Consider the following 23,355-nt stretch of genomic DNA (forward strand, 5'->3'; position numbering starts at 1 on the left):
CATGCCACTTGCTGTGTCCCACACTTTCGTTGGCCTGGCTGTCCTCCCAGCCCTGCCCAGATCACCTCACTGCATCAGGGGCAGGCACCCGGCCTGCCAGCCAAGGTGCCAGTGGGATCACACACGTCCCTGACCAATCAAAGTACAGTCCTGCCTGTGGCTCCCTGCTAAGGCAAACTCCAGAAAGTAGCAGTAATTGGGTTACCTGGTGTGAGAGATCTGGGCAGAGTACCCTGCTCTGGGTTTGGCATCTAGGGGGATGAGCCAGAGGAAGGGGTTCTCCTTGTCTGTCTTAAAAAAAAAAGAAACAAAACTGATTTCCGTAAGGTTAATATCCCACACACAGGGCCCTCACGGCCTTCACCATGTTGGTTCTTGCCAGTCACTGCAGGAGCCCCCAGCTTGGCAAAGACACCACCCCCACCATGTACCTGTGAGGGGACAGGCAGAGTGAGTGGGGAGAGGCCAGGGACACCCAGTCCTGCCCTCACCTTACCCTTGAGCCTTCAGACCCCAGAACCTATTGGTGAAGCCAGACTTGGTGGCCGCCGATCCATCCCTGGTGGTCAAGCAGGCTCCAGGGCACAGGTGCTCCTGGCTGCTCCCCCACATTCCACCCGTGCACCCCCCCACCCCAAGGTCTCCCCTGCCCCATCTGCCTCTCACTGCTGGTCCTGGCCCGGGAACAGGAGTAGGACGCCAGCTCCCCCCGCCAGTGCTGCAGTCGGCTGTCCTTTCCAGTGCCCCATTATGTCCCAGGGGGCGCTTGCCCTGTGGGGCCATGGGCAGGAGAGGGCACAGAGCACTCAGTGGAGGGCATTCAGGGCCAGCGTGGGTCACCTGCTGACCCCATGCCTCCATCTCCACTCTGCAGAGCCGGGGTTCAGTCGGCCCCAGTGCCCCCTGTGCTGCAGTGGCTTCTGGCTTCCCAGCGGCCAGGCCACCTCCCTGCACAGGCCCAATGTGGATAAAGTCATGGAAAGACTCCGAAGTCCTGGACACAACCACCTGTTCACTCCCCACTTCCTGGTTTGAGCACCACAGGCACTTAAAACAGGAAACTGTCCACAGGCATTTATACCCCAAGAGCTGGAGGCCACAAGATCAGGCTGGTGGCACCCACAAGCCCTCTTCCTGGTTCAGGGGCCCTTCTGTTTCACTGGGCCCTCACAGCTAATGCTGACCACACGGGATGCACCGCCAACATCTCATCTCGTCCACTGAAGGCCAGCGGGACACATGCAGGTGAAAACACAGAAGATGCGGTGGTTAGGAGAGAAGGCGGCCATGCCTCCTGCTGCAGTGGAAGCAGGGGGTCAGTGTCTCGGGGGGCACCGTGTGCACAGTGAGGGTCAGCATCAAGAGGTGCAGTGCAGAAGGTCAGTCAGTATATTGGGGTTCAGGTGTACGGAGCATCTACACACCAGGCTTGAGACCTGCCACAGGGGAGTCACCTGCCTGAGGGCTCAGGACCCACCCCGAAAGGCCTCCAAAATCCACTTCAACGTCCCTCTGGGCACTGCTGGGCACCGCCAGCTCCTGCCCCTGTGTGAACTGGATCACGCAATTTTGCCATGAATAGTCATGTCACACACATCCCATCGCCGGGCATTCAGGGTCTTCCAGGGCCAGGGAGAAAGTCACAGGCAGCTTCTTGAAAGAGGCGCTCTGCCACTGGGATTAACAGCCACTGCTGACAGAGCCAGTGCGTGCGCACGGGCCTCCAGCGGCAGGGACAGAGCCGTGACGTGGAGGGGGCAACACCCCACCTTCCCCTTCCTGGGTTTTCACCGAAACACCACTGGAACACTAGAGGTGCCAGGCAGCAGGGTTGCTGTCCACCCCCGGGACAGCTCCAAGGACACCCAGGACTGCAAAGCCGCCTCCGCTTGTCAGGGCCTGGCTCAGCCAGGTCAGCAGGGGTGCGAGAGCAAAGGTTGCCCTTCAGATGTGCCCGCAGGACATCCCGTGGCAGGGAGCCACATGGACGGGCTGCTGAGTTCAAGCAGACAAGCTCAGGCTTGCTGGGGTGTGAGCTCTCGGGGAGCAGCCTGCTCTCGCCTCTCCGTGGGGATGGTGCTGACTGACCCAGGACTCAAGGCTCCCCTCCCACAGGTCGGCACTGAAGCAGGAGGAGCTGGGGGGCAGGAGGGTACAGCTGACGAAACAAGACAGGAAGGAACCAGAGGGGCTGGAAGTGGGCGGCAGGGCCACCTGTGACCACCACCAATGACAATCCCTTGTCAGGGAAGCGTGGCCAGCCAGTGCCATGGATGCTCCAACTGGTCTGACATTGTGTGCTATTTTGGGGCACAATGAATGAGGGAAGGAAGCGGCTCGGCCAGCCCGGGGTGACTGCCAGGCCCAGGCTGGCCAATCATTCCAGGCTTGGGAGAAAAGGTCACCAACACTCAGCCTCCAAGCTGGAACCGCTGGGTGGGCTCTTCCCCATCAGCACCTCAGCCACGGCGAGAAAACCAAGGCCTTTCTTCTTTTTGAAGATTTATTATTTGAAAGGCAGAGTTAGAGTGGTACAGAGAGCTCATCCATCCCAATTCACTCCCCCAATGGCCACAAGGGCCAGACTGGGTCAGGCTGAAGCCAGAAGCCAGGAGCTTCTTCTGGGTCCCCCACTGGGTGCAAGAGCCCATCTTCCACTGCTTTCCCAGGCCACAAATAGGAAGCTGGGTCAGAAGTGGGCAGCCAGGACTCAACCAGCGTCCATATGGGATTCCAAAGTAGCAGATGAAGGCTTTACCCACTACGCCTCAACTCCAGCCCCAAAGCGAGTTTCCATCACAAGACAGGGTAATCAGCTGTTAGTTGAAAACCAACTTAATAGAATTTTGGATCCAACCCTGGATTTTCCGAATTGCCTCATCTACTGTGTGACGCACACAGGAACATTTGATCTGTTTTTCTGGAGTGACCCTGCCAAGACCGGCAAGATCAACTTTGAAACTGCTCAATGCCCACATGTGACCGTGCACCCCTGGAGCCCCTGTGGACCTGGTCCTGGCCTCCTGGCCTCTGTGGCAAGGAGTGCACCATCAGGGAGTAGCTCAGATGGCCTGTGAGGCTGTAGCCCCTGGAGTCAGGGAGCTGCCTGATGGCCCGATGAGGCCCCACTGTGAGTGTCAGCCTGGGCTGGTTTGTGTGGGGGAACTCTGGATCCAGCTGGGACGTTCCAGGTCTGGGGCAGGACACCCCAGCCCGAGGCCAGCTGCGGTCCGCCTGGCATAGGCAATTCCGTGGCGAGCACAGTGCCCGTGAGCAACTAGGGACATGCGCTGAGGGCACACCTGTCACTCCAGCTTCAGCCTACAGGATCCTGAACTCCTCAGGAAGCCTGGGACTTAGGCAGACTCTGAGCTCCCTGCTCGGCACTTTGCCATGAAACGCCTCCTTCCTCCCAGCACTCTACATCAGTAACTGGCTGTGTGTGTGTCCAGCAGGCAGGTCCGACTTGGGGCTTCCACAGCATGGCCTCCATCTTACCAGTTTGGGGTCACTCATCACCCGCTGGTGAAGCTACCAAAAGTGTACTGCACTGCCCATGCTTGCCAACAAGATCCTGGGAGAGAGGCTTTGCTCTCTCTTTTTCAATTAGTTAATTTGTTTGGTTTAAAGATTTATTTATTTTTATTGGCAAGACAGATTTACAGAAAGAGAAGGAGAGACAGAAAGATCTTCCGTCTGCTGGTGCACTCCCCAAATGGGCGCCAACAGCTGGAGCTGAGCCAATCTGGAGCCAGGAGCTTCTTCCGGGTCTCTCACATGGGGGTGCAGGGTCACAAGGCTTTAGGCCATCCTCTACTGCTTTCCCAGTCCATAAGCAGAGCGGTCTTCCACCCACCGGTTCACTCCCCAAATGTCTGCAATGGCTGGAGCTGAGTCAACCTGAGGCCAGAAGCTTCTTCCAGTGTCTTGTGTGGGCGCAGGGGCCCAAGCACTGGGCCGTCCTCTACTGCTCTCCCAGGTGCATTAGCAGGGAGCTGGATCAGAAGTAGAGCAGCCGGGACTCGAACTGGCGTCCATATGGAATGCCAGTGCCAGAGGCTACAATGGCACCAGCTCCACAAATAGAAATAGCTTTAAAAAAAAAGTTTGGTTCGGTTTTACATGCCAGTGGAGTGACCGGTTCCCCCTTGGACTCCAGCTTGCACACTCACTGCATGACCTTGTTTAAGTGGTGACTTGTTAATAAGTGACTGCCCGCCTGAACCCATGGAGCCAGGGTTAAAAACCCGCCACCTTCACACTCCAGAGCCACTTCCGTCAGGTACTGAACCCGTGCTGGGCCACAGCAGTCCCTCAGGAGCCCCCAAACGGTTGGTGCCCACCCCCTTGGCTCTGAGCCCACACGGGCTGGCGGTTAGCACCAGACACCAGACCCCAAGGGCTTCAAGGACCTGGAGCCCCGAACAGGTGGCTTTCCTGACACCTGGCGCTTGCAGCTCCCAAGGGCCCCTCTGCTCTAACCCTTAGAAAACAGCAGCCATGTTCTTTTCAGAAATGCCAGGAGTTCCATGTGGGTCTCCCCTCTGGGAGGCAGGTGCCAAGCTCGGGAGCCACCACCTGCAGCCTCCGTGGGCGCACATGAGAGGCTGAGAAGTGGGGCACGGGGAGCCACTCCGGGATGCGGGCATCCGGAGGGCCTCGCGCTTAACTTCTGGCCGTCTGCTTGCTTTGCTTGCTGTCCATCCCACAGCGACGGACTTGGTGCACGGAGCCGGTAACACGCGTGGACCACTGACTGATGGTCAACAGCTGAAGTTTATTTATTAACAGCACCAGACCTTTAAAGGAAGGTTGTCACGTAGGCCTCCAGGGAGGAGGGGCTTGAGCGTTTACATCTCAACAGCAAGGTGCAGTTCCCCCAAACACGGCTAGTTCCTCTAGCAAGTTCTTTATGTAAACCTATGAATCAGGATGTATCCTTATCAGTTGCTCCTGGCTCCTACAGGGGAGATTCAACTGGGTACTGTCACCCACAAAAGCAAAGATTCTGAATGTACCTCTTCCTTCCCGGGGACCACTTGCCCGTTCGCCGCTTTCCACCCTGCGCGGGTGACCTCTACTTAGACGCTGGGCCCATCCCCGGGCGGAGAGCAGCCATGGCTCCGAGCCCCAAACACCAGGCCGGTCGGGCCCAGCCACGCAGACGGAGCGCCGGCGTCCCGCCAAGGTGCCCTTGCCGGGGCTGGGGGACGCGGGGGCCCTCCCTGCGAGGTCCACACCGCCGGGCCCTGCCCTGCCCGGCCGCCCAGGCCCGCGCCCCGACCGTGCACCCCACGCCTCGACCGTGCGCCCCGCGCCCCACGCACCCCGGGCGCCCCGCAGCAGAGCCCCGGCGGCCGCCCCGCCCCACGCCGCTTTACGGCGCGCACCGGCCAATCCGCGGCGCCGCCGGGCGAGCGGGCGGCCGTCAGGCGTGCAGCGTGTCGCGAGGCCGTGTCGCGAGGCGGCCCCGCGGGCGGGCGCCGACCTGGTGTCATTGGGCTCCGAGCAGCGGACGCGGCGGCCGCGGGACCGGCAGGGCCATGGCGGGCGCTCTGGCGCGGAAAGCGGCGGACTATGTCCGCAGCAAGGACTTCCGGGACTACCTCATGAGGTGAGGAGCGCGGCGCTCGGGGCCGCCCGCGGTGGCCCGCTGCTGGGACGGGCCCGAGGGCGCGGGGCCCGGGCGGCGGCGCGAGGGCGGGCGCTGGCCAGCGGGAGTCCCGTCCGGAGCGTGCGACGCGGGCGCCGGGGACGGTGGCACGCTCCTCCCGGCCGGGGTGCCGGGGACGCGCCTCCGGACCGGGGTGACATTGGGGCCCCTCCTGGCCGCTGACAGTGCGGACTCCTCCCGGCTGGGACCCATGGGGACGCGCCTCCGGACCGGGGTGACATTGGGGCCCCTCCTGGCTGGGGACGTGGCCGGGTGCTTCTCTGGCCAGGGTGATACTGGGGGCTCTCCCCTGGCTGGCGACCCTGGGCACGCACCTCGCTGTAGAGGTGACTGTAGGAACGGCCCCCCAGTTGTGAGGGTGACGGAGATCTCGGAGCGGGTGGCAGGGTCGCCTGAGCCCAGGCGCTTACAGGTGCGCCGGGGTAGGGGCGCGGGCTGTGGCCGTGCGCCTGGGGTCTGGGCTTGGCGGGCGGGGCGCTCCGGAGAGCTGGACTCGCCCGCTGGCGCTTGACTCTCCGCGGCCAAGGTGAACTGCAGGTGCACCGGAGCCGCTTCTGCACTCAGCAAGCAAACCGGCTGCGGCCAGCGCGTCCTGGTTTTCCCGTCTTCCTTAAGGGACTCTTCTGGGCGTGAGAGGGGGTTCAAGTAAAGCTGTGCTGTGTGAATGCTGTGCGCTACCGCGGAGTGGCGAAGCCTCGGAGAGGGGGCTTTCTCCTGTTGTGACAGTTGAGACAAAGCCCACTCACGGCGGAGGGCCTGAGCACCCACCCCTCGGTGACCTGCGCTCACCTGTCGATGTGAAGAGCTCACTTTTATTCCAAAGCACCCAAATTTTAAATTCTTTAAGGAGCCTAATTGTATTTATTTGAGGGAGAGATGGGCCGTTGGCTTAGTCCCCAAATGCCCACGGCAGCCAGGGCTGCGGCTCGCCTGCCGCGGGGAGCTAGGAACGCAGTGTGCTCCCTATGTGGTGGCAGGGGCCCTGCCAGTGGGCTCTCCTGATGCCTGCCAGGACTGCACTGCTGTCGGAGCAGCTGACTTCAGCCCGGGGCCAAGTGCCCGCCCCGGGAATGCAATGCTGATTTTACTGTGTGTGATTTTAAAACCTCAGTGTGGTCACAGTGTGTTTAAGGGGCAAAGCAGTACACTCTGAGGAGGAGGAGGGTGACTGTACGTGTTCAGAAGGCGCATTAGGAAGGTAGTCTTCGAGTCCTGCCTTTGGCGAGTTTAGCGGAGAGGTAGGGTGTGTGGTGAGCTTGGGAGCAGAGACCTTGGGCTGGCCTTCCAAAGCAGCGGCCTCGGCTGCCCTGACCTGGGACAGAGGGCCATGTTCCTACTCCCGGGGGCGGAGGGCAGCTCGTGGCCCTGCACACAGCCCGTGGCTGTCCCGGCTTGGAGTGCGTCTGCTTTCCGCTGGTGCCTGCTGGCTCTGTGAGCCCTCCCGAGGGACACCACGAAGGAGGAACTCACATAGCGTATCAAGAATAAAGTTACACCATTACGTCTGTCACGTGGTGGGAATTTGTTACCTACGTTTGCCAGGAAGAAGGCGAGTCTCCTTTTCCAGATGTCTTCCAGCACGTGGGAGTAGTTCCTGCTAGAATACCTGCACTACCTTCCGACGTTTTTCCAAAGTTGTGTTCTTGTTGCTTAGTTTGTACGAGTCTTTCTCAAGCAGTGCACTGTAACACGTTAGGACAGGAAGAAGGTGCCCGAGAAAGTGCGGCCGGGATTCTGGCGTGTCGAGTGGGCGGCGGGGCAGCCGCTCGGTCCCACCTGGCGGTGGTCGCGCAAAGTGGGTTGAGCGTGACAGCTGCATGTCTGGCTTGTCAGATAGTTAAATTGGATAAAGGATGTGAGCATTGTGGGAGCTGCACGTCACTACGTTTTTCGGTAGCCTTCAGTTTTTGCAAGCGGTACTGCTTTACAAAAGTTCACTGTGACGGAGAAGTCAGAAACTTCAGTCTGCGACATAAAGGTCTGTGCTTTGCTTTAAAGAGTTATTTCTAAATTTTTATTTGAAAAGCAGGTTTTGGCAGAGAAAGAGGGGAAGAAGAAAGTCACTCTCCAAATGGCCGCAAAGGTCAGAGCTGAGCTGATTCAAAACTGGGAGGCAGGAGCTGCTTCTGAGTGTCCCACGTGGGTACAGGCCCAAGGACTGGGGCCATCCTTTGCCACCTTGCCAGTCTATAAGCAGAGGGCTGGATGGGAAGTGGAGCAGCCGGGACTCGAACTGCTGCCTGTATGGGGTGCCAGTGCCATGGGGTGTAGGATTATTCAGCTGTGCCACCACACCAGCCCCTACATCTGGTAATTTTTGTTTTAAACTGAAATAATTTTTGAGAAGGGAAGACATGACGTGCGTGCAGCCTGTTCTCGCTTTCCCGGCTCCTCCTGCAGGCAGTGTGGTCTGGCACGGGGCAGTGTGGTCTGGCACGGGGCAGCATGGTCTGGCATGGGGCAGCGTGGTCTGGCACGGGGCAGTGTGGTCTGGCACGGGGCAGCGTGGTCTCACACAGGGCAGTGTGGTCTGGCGCGGGGCAGTGTGGCCTGGCACGGGGCAGCGTGGTCTCGCACGGGGCAGTGTGGTCTGGCACAGGGCAGTGTGGTCTCGCACGGGGCAGTGTGGTCTCGCACGGGGCAGTGTGGTCTCACACAGGGCAGTGTGGGCAGTGTGGTCTGGCACGGGGCAGTGTGGTCTGGTGCGGGGCAGTGCGGTCTCACACAGGGCAGTGTGGTGTCGCACGGGGCAGTGTGGTCTCACGCAGGGCAGTGTGGTCTGGCGCAGGGCAGTGTGGTCTGGCGCGGGGCAGTGTGGTCTGGCACGGGGCAGCGTGGTCTCGCACGGGGCAGCGTGGTCTCGTGCGGGGCAGTGTGGTCTGGCACAGGGCAGTGTGGTCTCGTGCAGGGCAGTGTGGTCTGGCACGGGGCAGTGTGGTCTGGCGCAGGGCAGTGTGGTCTGGCACGGGGCAGTGTGGTCTGGTGCGGGGCAGTGCGGGCTCACACAGGGCAGTGTGGTATCGCACGGGGCAGTGTGGTATCGCATGGGGCAGTGTGGTCTGGCACGGGGCAGTGTGGTCTCGCGCGGGGCAGTGTGGTCTCGCGCAGGGCAGCGTGGTCTTGCACGGGGCAGCGTGGTCTCGCACGGGGCAGCGTGGTCTCGCGCGGGGCAGTGTGGTCTGGCACAGGGCAGTGTGGTCTCGTGCAGGGCAGTGTGGTCTGGCACGGGGCAGTGTGGTCTCGCACGGGGCAGTGTGGTATCGCACGGGGCAGTGTGGTCTCGTGTGGGGCAGTGTGGTCTGGCACGGGGCAGTGTGGTCTTGCACGGGGCAGTGTGGTGTCGCGTGGGGCAATGTGGTCTGGCACGGGGCAGCGTGGTCTCGCACGGGGCAGCGTGGTCTCGTGCGGGGCAGTGTGGTCTGGCGCGGGGCAGTGTGGTCTCACACAGGGCAGTGTGGTCTGGCACAGGGCAGTGTGGTCTCACACAGGGCAGTGTGGTCTGGCGCAGGGCAGTGTGGTATCGCACGGGGTAGTGTGGTCTCGTGCGGGGCAGTGTGGTATCGCACGGGGCAGTGTGGTCTCGCACGGGGCAGTGTGGTCTCGCACGGGGCAGTGTGGTCTCGTGCAGGGCAGTGTGGTCTGGCACAGGGCAGTGTGGTCTCGTGCAGGGCAGTGTGGTCTGGCACGGGGCAGTGTGGTCTCGCATGCGCAGGGACGGGCTCAGTCTATTCAGTAGCAAGTCTTCAGGCAGGTTCTTTGGAAAGCAGTTAGGTTAGAAGTCCAGGCCTGAGGGAGTGTGTCACTGTGGTCTTTGGGCATGATGCTGTGGGTGGCAGCACAGGGCTCAGGTGAGCAGGGTCACCTGGCCAGGGAGGTAGCAGGCATCTGGTGGCTGTGGAGGGAGCTGGTCACCCCTGAGGTTGCTCCCGTTTAGGCTCCACCCCGGGGCCAGCCAGGCCGGAGCAGAGCCGCAGCAGGATGGCAAGCAGGTGGTGGAGTCCGAGCTCAGCTTTTTGTTTTGGCCCTCATCCTCATCTCCAGGAGCAGACATCCTCCTGGAGCCTGTCTCGGATCTGCTCCACCGTGCGGTGTGCCAGGCCTGCTTCCCCTGGCAGCGCGGGGCAGGCTCCGCTCTGTGTCTGTGCTCAGAGATCACACCTGCTCCTTCCTCTTCTTACCCAGGTAGCTGACGGCTACGGGGGGCAGGGCTCGGACCCTCCCAGGGGCTGCACCACAGCTGTCCTCCAATTCTAAAATCATTATAATAATGTAGTTCATTACTAAGAATTTTTTTTTTTTAACTTGGGAAGCAAAGTTACAGAGAGAGAAGGAGAGACAGAGAGCTTCCGTCTGCTGGTTCTCTGTCCAGATGGCTGCAGTGGCCAGGGCTGAGCCAGACCCAAGCCAGGAGTTTCATCCAGTTCTCCCACATGGGGAGCAGGGCCTGAACACTCGACTCCTCCACTGTTTCGCCAGGAGATTAGCAGGGATTGGAAGTGGAGCGGCCAGGATTCCAGCTGGCACCCAAATGGGATGCCGCCTGCATTGCAGGTGGCTCTACCCGTTACACCACAATTCTGGCTCCTAAAATATCTGTTTTTAAGATTTATTTGTTAGGCCTGGCGCAGTGGCCTAATGGCTAGAGTCCTCACCTTGCATGTGCCAGGATCCCATATGGGCAGTGGTTCGTATTCCAGCTGCCCCACTTCCCTTCCAGCTCGCTGCTCGTGCCTGGGAAAGCAGTCGAGCACGGCCCAGAACCTCGGGTCCCTGCGCCCTTGGGGGATTAACCAGTGGACCAGGCTCTCTCTGTCTGTAAATATGATTTTCCAATAAAAATAACTATATAAATCTTTTAAAAAAATATTTATTTACTTGAAAGCCAGGGTCCTGCGAGAGACATTCACAGCTTTCCCTAGTGACTGCGGCAGCTGGGTTTGGGACAGGGCGAAGCCAGGAGCCAGAACTCCTTCAGGGTGTTCACCGTGCGTGGCAGGACCAAGCGCTCGGCCCCCTTTCTCTCGGTGTAGGCAGGGAGCCGCAGCGGGAGCCGAAGAGGCTGAACCGAAACCACTGCTAGTGTGGAATGTTAGCACTGCAGGTGGCAGCGTAAGCCACAGGCCGCAGCACCAGCCGCTAGCTAACATGTACATGCGGCTGCATTTCACATACATTGTCAACTTTCTTTTAAAAGAGACGGCCCCTCACTTAGCCGCCCACAGGGGAGGGGACAGCAGGGGTGGCTCGGGAACTGGCCTCCTGACCCCCACACAGGAGGCCCGTGCTGTGGTTCCTGCTCCTGGCTTGGTCGCGGCTCAGACTCGGCTGCCATGAACATTTGGGGTGTGACTCCGTGGGGGAGACCTTCTCTCCTTCCTGGTCCGTGTCTCTCTGCCTCTCGGGTAAAACTTGTTTTTTAATTCTGAAGACGGAAATGTGTGATCACACAGGTCCTGGGTGTGACCTTAGTGTGATGACAGCATTGCCAGGCGAAGATTTTGATTTCTTTCTTTGGTAAGGATCTTGGTTTTGTTTTTGTTTTCTTTAAGTTTTCATGTGTTTATTTAAAAGGTGTGCTAGATGGCAAGTAGGAGTATCTTCCATCCATGAGCTCACTCAGATGGCTGCCGTGGCTAGGTCAGGTTAAACCAGGAGCCTGGGGCCCAGCGTTGAGGGCCCAGTGCTGCGGCTGTCACCGCTGCCTGCCAGGGCCCGCCCAAGCAAGGTGCTGGGATTTCACTTGGAAAATCGGAGTTAGAGAGAGAAACAAAGCAAGATCTTCCATCCGTTGATTCACTCCCCAAATGGCTGCCGGAGCCAGAGTGGAGACAATCTGGAGCCAGCAGCCAGGAGCTTCTTCCGGGTCTCCCACATGGGTGCAGGGTCCCAAGGGCTTGGGCCACCTTCGCTGCTTCCCTGGCCTCAGGCAGAGAAATGGGATGGGAGGTGGAGCTGCTGGTAGTGCGGGAGGGACGACGGACTCTCTTGGAGCTGGGGCATACATCTTCCCTTGCCCGCAGAGACCAGAGGTCCAGCGTCATGGGTGTTTGGACGCAGAGGTTCTACCAGCTGCTCAGCCTCGGCCTGCCCCTGCGGCTGCCCTTGTGACTCAGAGCTGTGATATTCCTCCATTGCCCTTGTAACCAGCAGCGGGACCGGCTTGTGGGGATCGCCTCTTGCGGGACGTGCCTGGGGTCCCATCCTGCTCTGCCCCCGACCAGCTTCCTGCTGGTCTGAACCCCGGCAGGCAGGTGCTGGTGGTTTCAGAACTTGGGGTCCCTGCCACCAGTATGGACCAACTGGATTGAGTGCTGGACTCCTGGCACGAACAGAGTATACCAATAAATAGATAACCCCCAGGCCCCCAGTTACATCCTTTTAAAAAAAGATCCAGCAGGAAGAAAACTTGTTGGGACGTGTTTGAACTGCACACCATCATCGTCAGGAGAATAAAATGGTTATCTTTATTTAGACTGTTTCACCCAACTCAAGTCCACATGACTCATTGGCCAAAGTAAGCTGTACTCCGGGCCATGGAGCACACCCTTAGACGTACCACATGGCTGAGGCTGCTGTGATGGTCATTGGCTAGTCTTCCTGCAAGCACCTGCATGCCACTTGGTCACTGGTTCATGTCCCGGTGGCCCTGCTTCCTGTCCAGCCCCCTGCTGGTGGCCTTGGATAGCAGTGGAGGACGGCCCAAAGTCTTGGGACCCTGGATCCTGGCTTCAGATCAGCTCAGCTGTCATGGCTGTCTGGGGAGTGAACCAGAGGATGGAAGATCTTTCTCTGTCTCTCCTCTCTGTAAATCTGCTTTTCCACTAAAAATAAAATAGAAAATTTTTTTAAAAAGCAATAATACATCTCTGCTCTCAGCCACAATGGAATTAATTAGAAGCCAATAGCACAAAGATGGCCGGAGAATCCCCTGTGTACTTGGAATGTCTGGATGTGGTATTGTGACCCTGCAGGCTGAGGGCCCTGGCTTGGGTTTGGGTGCTCCACTCCTGGTCCAGCTCCCTGCCGACGTGCCCGGGAAAGTGGAGGAACATGATGGGGGTGCTTGGGCCCCTGCTGCTCACAGGAGAGCCAGGTGAAGCGCCTGACTGCTGGCCATGGCTTGGCCCAGCCCAGTGCCGGCTGTCGTGGCCATGTGGGAAATGAACCAGCCCATGGAAAACCTGTTTACTTTCTGTACTTTGCTTCTCAGGTGAATAAAGCTTTTAACACACACATCTAAATAATACTGTATCAAAGACAAAATCTTGAGGGAAGTATTAAAATAGATTCAACTAAAGGAAATAAAAAGTATCAAAACTTGTTGAGATAAATTAAAAGCAGTAGTTAGACATTTACAGCACCGAAGGCACACTTTAAATATTTTAAATTAGTCGTCTGACTTCCGCTCGAGGAAGCTGAGACAGGAGGCCCGTGGAGCCTGAGGAAAACACGGAGGCTGAGGCCTTGCAGCAGAGGCTCTGGGCAGGGCTGGGCCTGGGACGGGGACAGGCTGTCGCTGTCACATCTCCCTAAATCTAAGATGTCACCTCATTGGACAGTGGCTTTTTTGGATGGAACACCAAAAACATGACCCGTGAAAGCAGTGAGTACCTGGATTTAGTTAAAACTAAACATTTCTGCTGTGTTAAAGATGCCGGAAGATGACAGAAGAGACCAGTCACAAACTGGGAGGAAGTATTTACAGAAGCCATGTAACTGGTAAAGGACTGCTATCAGACTATACAGAGAGCTAAACGAGGTCCACACGAAGACCTACACAATGCTTGTAGCAGGGCCTGGCGCCGTGGCCTAGCGGCTAAAGTATTCCCCTTGAATGTGCCGGGATCCCATATGGGCGCCGGATCTAATCTCAGCAGCCCTGTTTCCCATCCAGCTCCCTGCTTGTGGCCTGGGAAAGCAGTCGAGGACGGCCCAAAGCCTTGAGACCCTGTACCTGCATGGAAGACCTGGAAGAAGCTCCTGGCTCCTGGCTTTGGATCAGCTCAGCTCCAGCCGTTGTGATCACTTGGAAAGTGAATCATCGGACAGAAGATCTTCCTTTCTGTCTCTCCTCCTCTCTGTATATCTGACTTTCCAATTAAAAAACAAAGCATGCAGCAGATCCAAATCGCCAAGACTTGAATGCAAACAAGATCAACTGTGGTGCATCCATGCAGTGGAATATTAGTTTTTAGAAATATGGTTACTTTTATTTGAAGAACAGAATTACAGAGAGCAGGTGAGAGAGCTCCTCCATCTGCTGGTTCGCTCCCCAAATGGCTGCAACAGCCAGAGCTGAGCCCATGCACAGCCAGGAGCCAGGAGCCTCCTCCGGGCCTCCAGGTGCAGGGCCTAAGGCCTTGGGCTGTCCTCTGCTGCTTTCTTGAGGCCGTCAGCAGGGAGCTGGGCTGGCACAACAGGCGGAGGCGTGCTTCACTGTGCCTCAGGGTCAGGCCGCAGAAGAAGCCTCCTGAGGAACCCTCAGTGGTTGAAACAGTTGGCAGAGTGTGCGTGCTGCGTGTTGCCAACTGTGTGTCTTTCTGGAAAAGGTGAAGCTACGGGAGCGGGCAGGGGCGGGAGTCGGCGCAGGTCAGGGGAGCTTCTGTGGGACACGCTCGTGATGCCTGTGGATGGTACAGGTTTATCTGGACCATGGACTGCCCAGCACAGGAGGGGACCCTGGCTTCGACAGGGCGCTCCAGAGTTCACGGCAATGAAATTAAAAGCTTGTCTTGGTGCCACATTTTTGAAATCCCTTCTTAATCTTCATAAAATACATGTTCACATGAATCAAAGATCCTCAGATATGTGATTTCAGTTTATGTACCAAAATGAATCTACTAGGAAGTGTGGCAGAGACGAGCCTTCCATCAGATGGCTCACCCCCAAATGCCCATGGAGGCTAACACCCCTGAACTCCAGCTGCACCTCCGGTGGTTGTTGACCTGAGCACTGGCTCCCGGTGGCATGCAGGCGCAGGGCAGCTGGCACTCCGGGGGGCTGCCCCAGCCGCCTGCAGCACTCCGGGGGGGCTGCCCCACTGCCCCAGCCGCCTGCAGCACTGGGGGGGGGGGCGGGGGCTCTAAGTGTGTTTTCGCGGAGTCTTTTGAAGCCCCTTGTCTCCTGCTGTGGAGCGCTGTGGTCTGTCTTGCTGTGAAGCCCCTTGTCTCCTGCTGTGGAGCGCTGTGGTCTGTCTTGCTGTGAAGCCCCTTGTCTCCTGCTGCGGAGCGCTGTGGTCTGTCTTGCTGTGAAGCCCCTTGTCTCCTGCTGTGGAGCGCTGTGGTCTGTCTTGCTGTGAAGCGGAATTGCTTCACACAGGCTCTTTCCAGAGCTTCAGGTATTTTCTGATGCAAGTGGAACTGGTTTATATATGTTGTTTTCAAATTATAAATTCAAATCTGTGAGCTTTTAATACAGACAGCAGAGATGTGTTTAGAATTGAATGCACTTATACAGAATTTTATTATTATTTTATTTCTTTAGCTCTGAGTAGCCAAGTTTTGGAAGTTTGCCTTCAGAAAAAAATTAATCTATATTCTGATAAAGAACTTACCATTTTAGAAATAAAAGTGATTCAAAATAAAATTTTGATGCATTTTAATCATACCAGGTTTAACATTTAGAAAACAATGTTAGACATTTTTAGAATCTATTCATTTAACAAATGCTGTTTAACTGCCTTCTAAGTGCCGGGCTCTTTGGATAATTTTGATGTAAATGTATTAGTGAGCAAAAATAGAAAGTTGATTTTTTTTTAAAGATTTATTCATTTTATTACGGCCAGATATACACAGAGGAGGAGAGACAGAGAGGAAGATCTTGCGTCCGATGATTCACTCCCCAAGTGAACCGCAACAGGCCAATGCACGCCGATCCGATGCCAGGAACCTGGAACCTCTTCCGGGTCTCCCACGCAGGTGCAGTGTCCCAAGGCTTTGGGCCGTCCTCGACTGCTTTCCCAGGCCACAAGCAGGGAGCTGGATGGGAAGTGGAGCTGCCGGGATTAGAACCGGCGCGCACATGGGATCCCGGGGCTTTCAAGGCAAGGACTTTAGCTGCTAGGCCACGCCGCCAGGCCCGAAAGTTGATTTTTTACTTTCCTTAATGCTCTTTAAGACATTTTAAAGTCACCTGTGTGGCTTATGTTGTGGCTGTTGCACAGCTCTGCTGTGAGCTGATGCTTGTCTCCACCCACAGTGGCGCTCAGTGCGCCAGGCCTGCACTGCCGTGGAGGTGTCCCGTGTCAGACCACAGGACACGGGTGCACTGCCGTGGAGGTGTCCCGTGTCAGACCACAGGACACGGGTGCACTGCCGTGGAGGTGTCCCGTGTCAGACCACAGGGGACGGATGTCCTGCCTTGGAGGTGTCCCGTGTCAGGCCACAGGGGACGGATGTCCTGCCTTGGAGGTGTCCCGTGTCAGGCCACAGGGGACGGATGTCCTGCCTTGGAGGTGTCCCCGTGTCAGGCCACAGGGGACATGGGTGCACTGCCGTGGAGGTGTCCCGTGTCAGGCCACAGGACACGGGTGCACTGCCGTGGAGGTGTCCCCGTGTCAGGCCACAGGGGACATGGGTGCACTGCCGTGGAGGTGTCCCCGTGTCAGACCACAGGACACGGGTGCACTGCCGTGGAGGTGTCCCCGTGTCAGGCCACAGGACAGGGGTGCACTGCCGTGGAGGTGTCCCCGTGTCAGACCACAGGACACGGGTGCACTGCCGTGGAGGTGTCCCCGTGTCAGGCCACAGGGGACGGGTCCTGTTTCTGAGACCCGAGCCCGGGCGTGGTGGGCGCCAGGCAGAACGCAGCCCCGACAGTGTCTCATGCTTTGCTCTGTGTTTGTTCTTTCTTGCATGTCCTGCCTGTGTGAAACTCTGTGGCTCCTCGCCAATAGCACGGTAAGAAAGCTGTTTCTCTGCCCTGAAGCCTCTGCAGAGCTGCTCTCCTCTGCTGAGAAGCCCCTCGCTGCCCTGGCCTCAGGCCGGGCCAGGTGTGCTGCTGGGCTGCTGCCCTGCGGGCCGGCCCGCTAGGCCTGGCTAGGGCCCGGGCCGAGTCCTGTGGGCAGGTGGCGGGGCCTGACCCTTCCTGCCATCCTGACAGTGAGCCTGTGGATGGAAGATCTCCTTATCCCTCCGTCTCATTCTTTCAAATAAATAAGCAAATATCAACCATTTATTTATTTTTATTGGAAAGGGAGATCTACAGAGAGGGAGGTATGGAGAGAAGGATCCTCCGCCTGCTGGTTTACTCCCTGAGTGGTGGCAAGTGGCTGCAACGGCCAGAGCTGAGCTGAGGAGGAGTCAGGAGCCTCTTCCAGGTCCCCCACGCAGGTGCAGGGTCCCAAGGCCACAGGCTGGAGCAGGATAGGAAGTAGAGCAGCTGGGACATGAACGGACGCCCATATGGGATTCTGGTTCATGTAAGACAAGGACTTCAGTCACTAGGCTACTGCACCGGGCCCGTAACTATTTTCTTTAAAACAGAAGGGAGGGCTGGGCCTGGCTCAGAGCCAGTCTGCAGGTTCTGCTATGGCCCCCAGCTCATGCATGCCAGACTAGATGCCAGGAGGGCCTTCCACGGCAGAACAGTGCAAATAGACCAAGTGGAGGGAGGCCCGGTCCAAGGAGGAGGAAACGGAGGACCGCTGGACTCAAGCAGCTGGAAAATGAGGTGACAGGCCAAGGACAGACAGGAATGGGTGGGCCCTGTGGAGCACTCGGTCCTCCCGCCCATGGCCGTGGCCTCGCACCACCTGTACATCCCGCCCATGGCCGTGGCCTCGCACCACCTGTACATCCCGCCCATGGCCGTGGCCTCGCACCACCTGTACATCCCGCCCATGGCCGTGGCCTCGCACCACCTGTACATCCCGCCCATGGCCGTGGCCTCGCACCACCTGTACATCCCGCCCATGGCCGTGGCCTCGCACCACCTGTACATCCCGCCCATGGCCGTGGCCTCGCACCACCTGTACATCCCGCCCATGGCCGTGGCCTCGCACCACCTGTACATCCCGCCCATGGCCGTGGCCTCGCACCACCTGTACATCCCGCCCATGGCCGTGGCCTCGCACCACCTGTACATCCCGCCCATGGCCGTGGCCTCGCACCACCTGTACATCCCGCCCATGGCCGTGGCCTCGCACCACCTGTACATCCCGCCCATGGCCGTGGCCTCGCACCACCTGTACATCCCGCCCATGGCCGTGGCCTCGCACCACCTGTACATCCCGCCCATGGCCGTGGCCTCGCACCACCTGTACATCCCGCCCATGGCCGTGGCCTCGCACCACCTGTACATCCCGCCCATGGCCGTGGCCTCGCACCACCTGTACATCCCGCCCATGGCCGTGGCCTCACACGACCTGTACAAAGGAACGCTGGAGAGGCCCCGGGCCCTGCAGGATAGCTTTGGGCTGTCCTCAACTGCTTTCCCAGGCCACAAGCAGGAAGCTGGATGGGAAGCGGAGCAGTCAGGATATGCACTGGTGCCCATATGGGATCCCAGGTGTGCAAGGTGAGGACTTTAGCTGCTAGGCTACTGCGCCGGATCTGTTGCTCAGTCTTAAAGAGTCTTGCTGACCACCTAGGGAATCTGACATTTTATTGTATCCTAAGCATGACTTTGACTCTGTCCCATGTATGTTACTTTTATTTTCCTTGGTTTTCACACTGTACGAAGTGTGGGCATTGAACATCCCCGGTCAATAAGAGAGAAGGCAGGTCCAGGAACGTGTCATATGCCTGAATTTCTCTCCTCCAAAAGACAGAGGCAGGTGGCCACCATTCTCCCTGTTGAAAGGCCATCCATGGCGACCTGTAGCTTCCCTCACATTGTACAACCTTAATGGGGGCCCAGGGTGTAGCCTAACGGCTAAAGTCCTTACCTTGCACACGCCGGGGTTCCATATGGGTGCCGGTTCTAAGCCTGGCAGCCCGCCCAGCCAGGTCCCTGCTTGTGGCCTGGGAAAGCAGTCGAGGACGGCCCAAAGCCTTGGGACCTGCACCCGCGTGGGAGACCCAGAAGACGCTCCCTATGCCTGGTTTTGGATGGGCTCTGTTCCAGCCGTTGTAGCCACTTGGGGCGTGAATCAACAGACAGAAGATCCTCCTCTGTGTCTCTCTTCTCTGTATATATCTGACTGCCAGTAAAAATAAAATAACTCTTTTTTAAAAAGGTGAGATTAGGGAACAAGTCCAGCATACAGGAAGCATGAGCCTCACGTCAGAGTTGGTGTAGCTGCTGAGGCCATGTACTTTGGAATCCCCGATGGAAAAGTGCTGATCACGTCTTTCAGCTTTTCCTACCCGGAAGTGTTTTCCCATCTTACCTTCTTAGCATCAGTCATGCTGGGGATCAGTTGCCCAGGTCTGTGAGTTTCACAGAGCTCCTGCAGTTGGAAAACAACTTCCTCCCTTGCTAAAATGTGTCTTCAGGAAAGGTGCCAATTTGGAGTCTGTTTTTGGAGTTCTTAATAAATAATGCAAATTTGAAAGGGGGAGCTTTGATGGAGAGGAGTTTTAAGAAAGTTAAGCATGTGATAGAATTACTGCATTCAAAGGTAATGTGGTTTCTAGGTTGTCTGGGACAGTGGGATTCCTTGGTTACATCCTGGGAGCTGGGGGCCTCGGTGTGGCCAGTCATCCTCTCCTGGGAACGGCTGACTTCCAGGAAAGCACAGGAACTGGACACGTGTCTGTGCAGCCCCTGTCATGAGGCCAGTGACCCTGGGATCGGCTGTTTCACTGTGTGCTGTGTCTCACGCTGTGGCTTAAGGGACTGTGCTGCGTTCCTCAGTCTGTCTTGACATGTTCCCTTCTCTCTGTCCGCGGTGTAGCACTTCTGGGGGCCTGTGGCCAACTGGGGCCTTCCCATCGCTGCCATCAACGACATGAAGAAGTCTCCGGAGATCATCAGTGGGCGGATGACGTTCGGTAAAGAGGCGGGTGTGGATGACGGAGAGGACTGACGGAAGTTACTGTCACTCAGAGCCACATACACAGAGCGTGTGGCCTTTCAGAGGGTGACCTGTGTGTGACACGGGGAGCGTGGTGGCCTCTCAGAGGGCGACCTGTGTGTGACACGGGAGTGTGGTGGCCTCTCAGAGGGTGACTGTGTGTGACACGGGGTGCCTGTGACCTCTCAGAGGGTGACCTGTGTGTGACACGGGGAGTGTGGTGGCCTCTCAGAGGGTGACCTGTGTGTGACACGGGAGCGTGGTGGCCTCTCAGAGGTTGACTGTGTGTGACACGGAGAGTGTGGTGGCCTCTCAGAGGGCGACCTGTGTGTGACATGGGAGCGTGGTGGCCTCTCAGAGGGTGACCTGTGTGTGACACGGGAGCGTGGTGGCCTCTCAGAGGGTGACCTGTGTGTGACACGGGAGTGTGGTGGCCTCTCAGAGGGTGACTGTGTGTGACACGGGGTGCCTGTGACCTCTCAGAGGGTGACCTGTGTGTGACACGGGGAGTGTGGTGGCCTCTCAGAGGGTGACCTGTGTGTGACACGGGAGCGTGGTGGCCTCTCAGAGGTTGACTGTGTGTGACACGGAGAGTGTGGTGGCCTCTCAGAGGGCGACCTGTGTGTGACATGGGAGCGTGGTGGCCTCTCAGAGGGTGACCTGTGTGTGACACGGGAGCGTGGTGGCCTCTCAGAGGGTGACCTGTGTGTGACACGGGAGCGTGGTGGCCTCTCAGAGGGTGACCTGTGTGTGACACGGGAGCGTGGTGGCCTCTCAGAGGTTGACTGTGTGTGACACGGAGAGTGTGGTGGCCTCTCAGAGGGCGACCTGTGTGTGACACGGGAGCGTGGTGGCCTCTCAGAGGGTGACCTGTGTGTGACACGGGGAGGACCGACCTGTGTGGGACTGTTTGCCCATGTCTGTGAGTTGTTAACTTCCTGCCTCGCTGTCCCTGGCAGCCCTCTGTTGCTACTCCTTGACCTTCATGAGATTTGCCTACAAGGTGCAGCCACGAAACTGGCTCCTTTTTGCCTGCCATGCGACCAATGAGGTGGCCCAGCTCATTCAGGGAGGACGGCTCATCCAATACGAGTGAGCTTGCAGCACTTCACCAGAAGGGCTGGGGACAGGGCCACCCAGGGCCTGGGTGTGGGAGACTGGGGACAGGGCCGCCCAGGGCCTGGGTGTGGGGGGCTGGGGACAGGGCCTCCTGGGGCCTGAGTGGGGGACTGGGGACAGGGCTGTGGGGCCTGGGTGTGGGGGGCTGGGGACAGGGCTGCCTGGGGCCTGGGTGTAGGGAACTGGGGACAGGGCCTCCCGGGGCCTGGGTGTGGGGGGCTGGGGACAGGGCCTCCCGGGGCCTGGGTGTGGGGGGCTGGGGACAGGGCCTCCCGGGGCCTGGGTGTGGGGGACTGGGGACAGGGCTGCCTGGGGCCTGGGTGTGGGGGACTGGGGACAGGGCTGCCTGGGGCCTGGGTGTAGGGAACTGGGGACAGGGCCTCCCGGGGCCTGGGTGTGGGGGGCTGGGGACAGGGAGGCCCAGGACACCTTCCCCCCACCTTAGAGCTGAGGGTGAAGTGTGGGTGTGCTGGAGCGGCTGGGGGTTGGGGGTGTGGAGGGGACGGCGACCCTTTTGTCTCACTGAGTCCTCCTTGGCGTCTGCCGCAGGATGACCAAAAAGGCCTCCGCATAGGACGGGCTGAGGCTGCTCCGAGGGCCAGCGTCGCCAGCTGCCGCTGCTGAGTCACAGCTGCTCCCTGCGCGCCCCGGGACCGTGGGAAGGCTGTTTTTACCAAACGTGCACACTGTTTTTATGGAAATAGCCGAGTCCCTGAACCAGCTCCGCTGCCTTCCCAGTGCGACTTGCTCCCTTCTCTCCATGCAGAGCAGCTCCAGAGATGCAATTAATTTGGCAACTTCCAATGATGGTTTTGTTTGCAATAATATTATAGGATATTATCTATTCAAATGTACTTCATAAAAAGGGACGGGAACACAGTTGACAAGCATGGGATCCCCTACTCTTCCTGACGGTCATTGTGCGGCCAGGAGCTGGCCCACGCCCGGGCAGTGACGTCCACGCGGGAGCGCTGCGTCGTATTTCCACGCAGTGTGTATATTGGGATGCTGTAACTTAATGGCAATAAATGATTTAAATATTTGTTTCCCGAGCGTGACTACGTATCTCCCCATGCTTGGTTCATTAGGAAACAGTGGAGCCAGTGTCTGAGCAGACACGCAGAATGAAGCATGAAACCTTGGAAAGCACCAAGACCGCAGAGGAAGTGAGGCACCGCCGGGCCGGCTGTCCAGGGCCCCGGTGCAGCTGGCAGCCCGGCCGCCCCGGGACACCGGGCAGCACTGACGTACCCAGCCCCGAGTGTGCCCAGTGGTTCCCTGTGCCTGTGATGGAACGTGGTGTGAGAAAGCGACAGTGAGCAATCCTGCAGGAGCAGTTACTCCGGAGGTCAGCTGCAGGCTGTGTGTCCTGCGTCTCAGACCTCGTGGTCTGCTCTCCCCCTTGCCATCCTGCCCACCGTGGCCTGGGACGATCGACCACTGAGAGTAGAATCGTGCTCGCCAAGGCCCACTGGTCCCCTGAGGCACTGCCGCTGCAGGGGACACACGGAAGTGGGTTCCATTTCCCACGGGCACGGTGCCAGGCAGAGCGAGACGCACGTCTGTTTCACTCCCCAAATGGCCGCAGTGGCCAGAGCCGGGGGCTGCATCCATGCCTCGGGCTTCACTGCTTTCTCAGGAGCCTCAGCAGAGAGCTGGTACAGAGGAGCGCAGCCAGCGCCGGAACCAGGGATCCCAGACGAGATGGTGGCCTTGTAGGGGCCAAAGTGATTGGTTCTGTGATGACCTGAGAACCGCCCAGTTGTCCAGGGAAAGATGAGACGGGCAGAGCTTCAGGACCTGGTGACTGTGGCAGCAGCACCGCACTGGGCCCGTCAGGACAGGGTGACCGTGTGGTCGGCTGCAGCACGCTAGGCCCCCATAGGACACAGTGACCGCGTGGGTTAACAGGCCTGGTGTCACTGGAGTTCAGGTTTGTGTGGCTGTGCACATTCTGAGCTGACCTCCTGACCTGTTAGTGTGTGTGGTGCATGGGTGTTGGTCTGAAACACACCAGCGCAAACGGGACCCATCTCTGGTTCTCTGGCTGGGGAGGAGGCGCGACGGGGAGGGGCGTGAGCAGGGCTGCCCACTCCAGTGCCCCGGTGAGGCCGTGTCCTCTTGGGCCTCCTTGTCGCATTGCAGCGCAGTTTACAGAGGATGGTCACCCATCACCCCCTGGGAGTCTCCACCACCCCGTGGGGCAGGCAGGCCACCGGGCAGTGGGTGGGCAGCTACACGCAGAGGCAGGGTCAGGGCTCCACTCAGGCCATGGCAGGGCCGACCCAGCTGGGAGGGGCGCGGTCATGGCTCCCCACACTTACTCCCCCACTCCGCCGAAGTAGCACTTCAGGCTCATCAAAGACTACCAGCCCAGACTGGCTTCTCTGTCACATTTGATCTTTACTTTGCAGGTGACACCCCGTAAGAGCTTTCAGACTGCAGGTAGACACGTCGTGACCCCCAAGGCCTCCCCTGCCCTCGGCTGCACCGCTAGTGGTGGCCTTGGTCACACTGGAGGGCTTGGGCTCTCCGTTTGTCACCTGGAAAACGCCCCTGTTTAGCGCTGAGTTGATGGGGTTTTCCACACCCAGGAAGAGCCACT

General features: G+C 58.5%; 1 protein-coding gene across 1 annotated transcript; it reads left to right on the plus strand.

The window, feature by feature from the left end:
- The first annotated feature begins 5,446 nt into the window (after window positions 1-5,446).
- MPC1 (mitochondrial pyruvate carrier 1) lies at window positions 5,447-21,409 on the plus strand. The gene is made up of 5 exons (XM_058677746.1): window positions 5,447-5,614; window positions 16,569-16,572; window positions 19,512-19,608; window positions 20,591-20,723; window positions 21,300-21,409. Exons 1-5 carry the CDS (start codon window positions 5,544-5,546, stop codon window positions 21,322-21,324), a joined length of 330 nt encoding a protein of 109 aa, XP_058533729.1. The 5' UTR covers window positions 5,447-5,543; the 3' UTR covers window positions 21,325-21,409.
- Window positions 21,410-23,355: the final 1,946 nt, after the last annotated feature.

This window comes from Ochotona princeps, chromosome 1, assembly GCF_030435755.1.
Source record: "Ochotona princeps isolate mOchPri1 chromosome 1, mOchPri1.hap1, whole genome shotgun sequence".
NCBI lineage: Eukaryota > Metazoa > Chordata > Mammalia > Lagomorpha > Ochotonidae > Ochotona > Ochotona princeps.

Coding starts and splice junctions, on each gene's coding strand:
- MPC1 (XM_058677746.1), top strand. CDS start 5,544: ATGGCGGGCGCTCTGGCGCGGAAAGCGGCGGACTATGTCCGCAGCAAG. Junction 19,609..20,590: donor CAGTGGGCGGATGACGTTCG/GTAAAGAGGCGG, acceptor TGTCCCTGGCAG/CCCTCTGTTGCTACTCCTTG. Junction 20,724..21,299: donor GGACGGCTCATCCAATACGA/GTGAGCTTGCAG, acceptor CGTCTGCCGCAG/GATGACCAAAAAGGCCTCCG.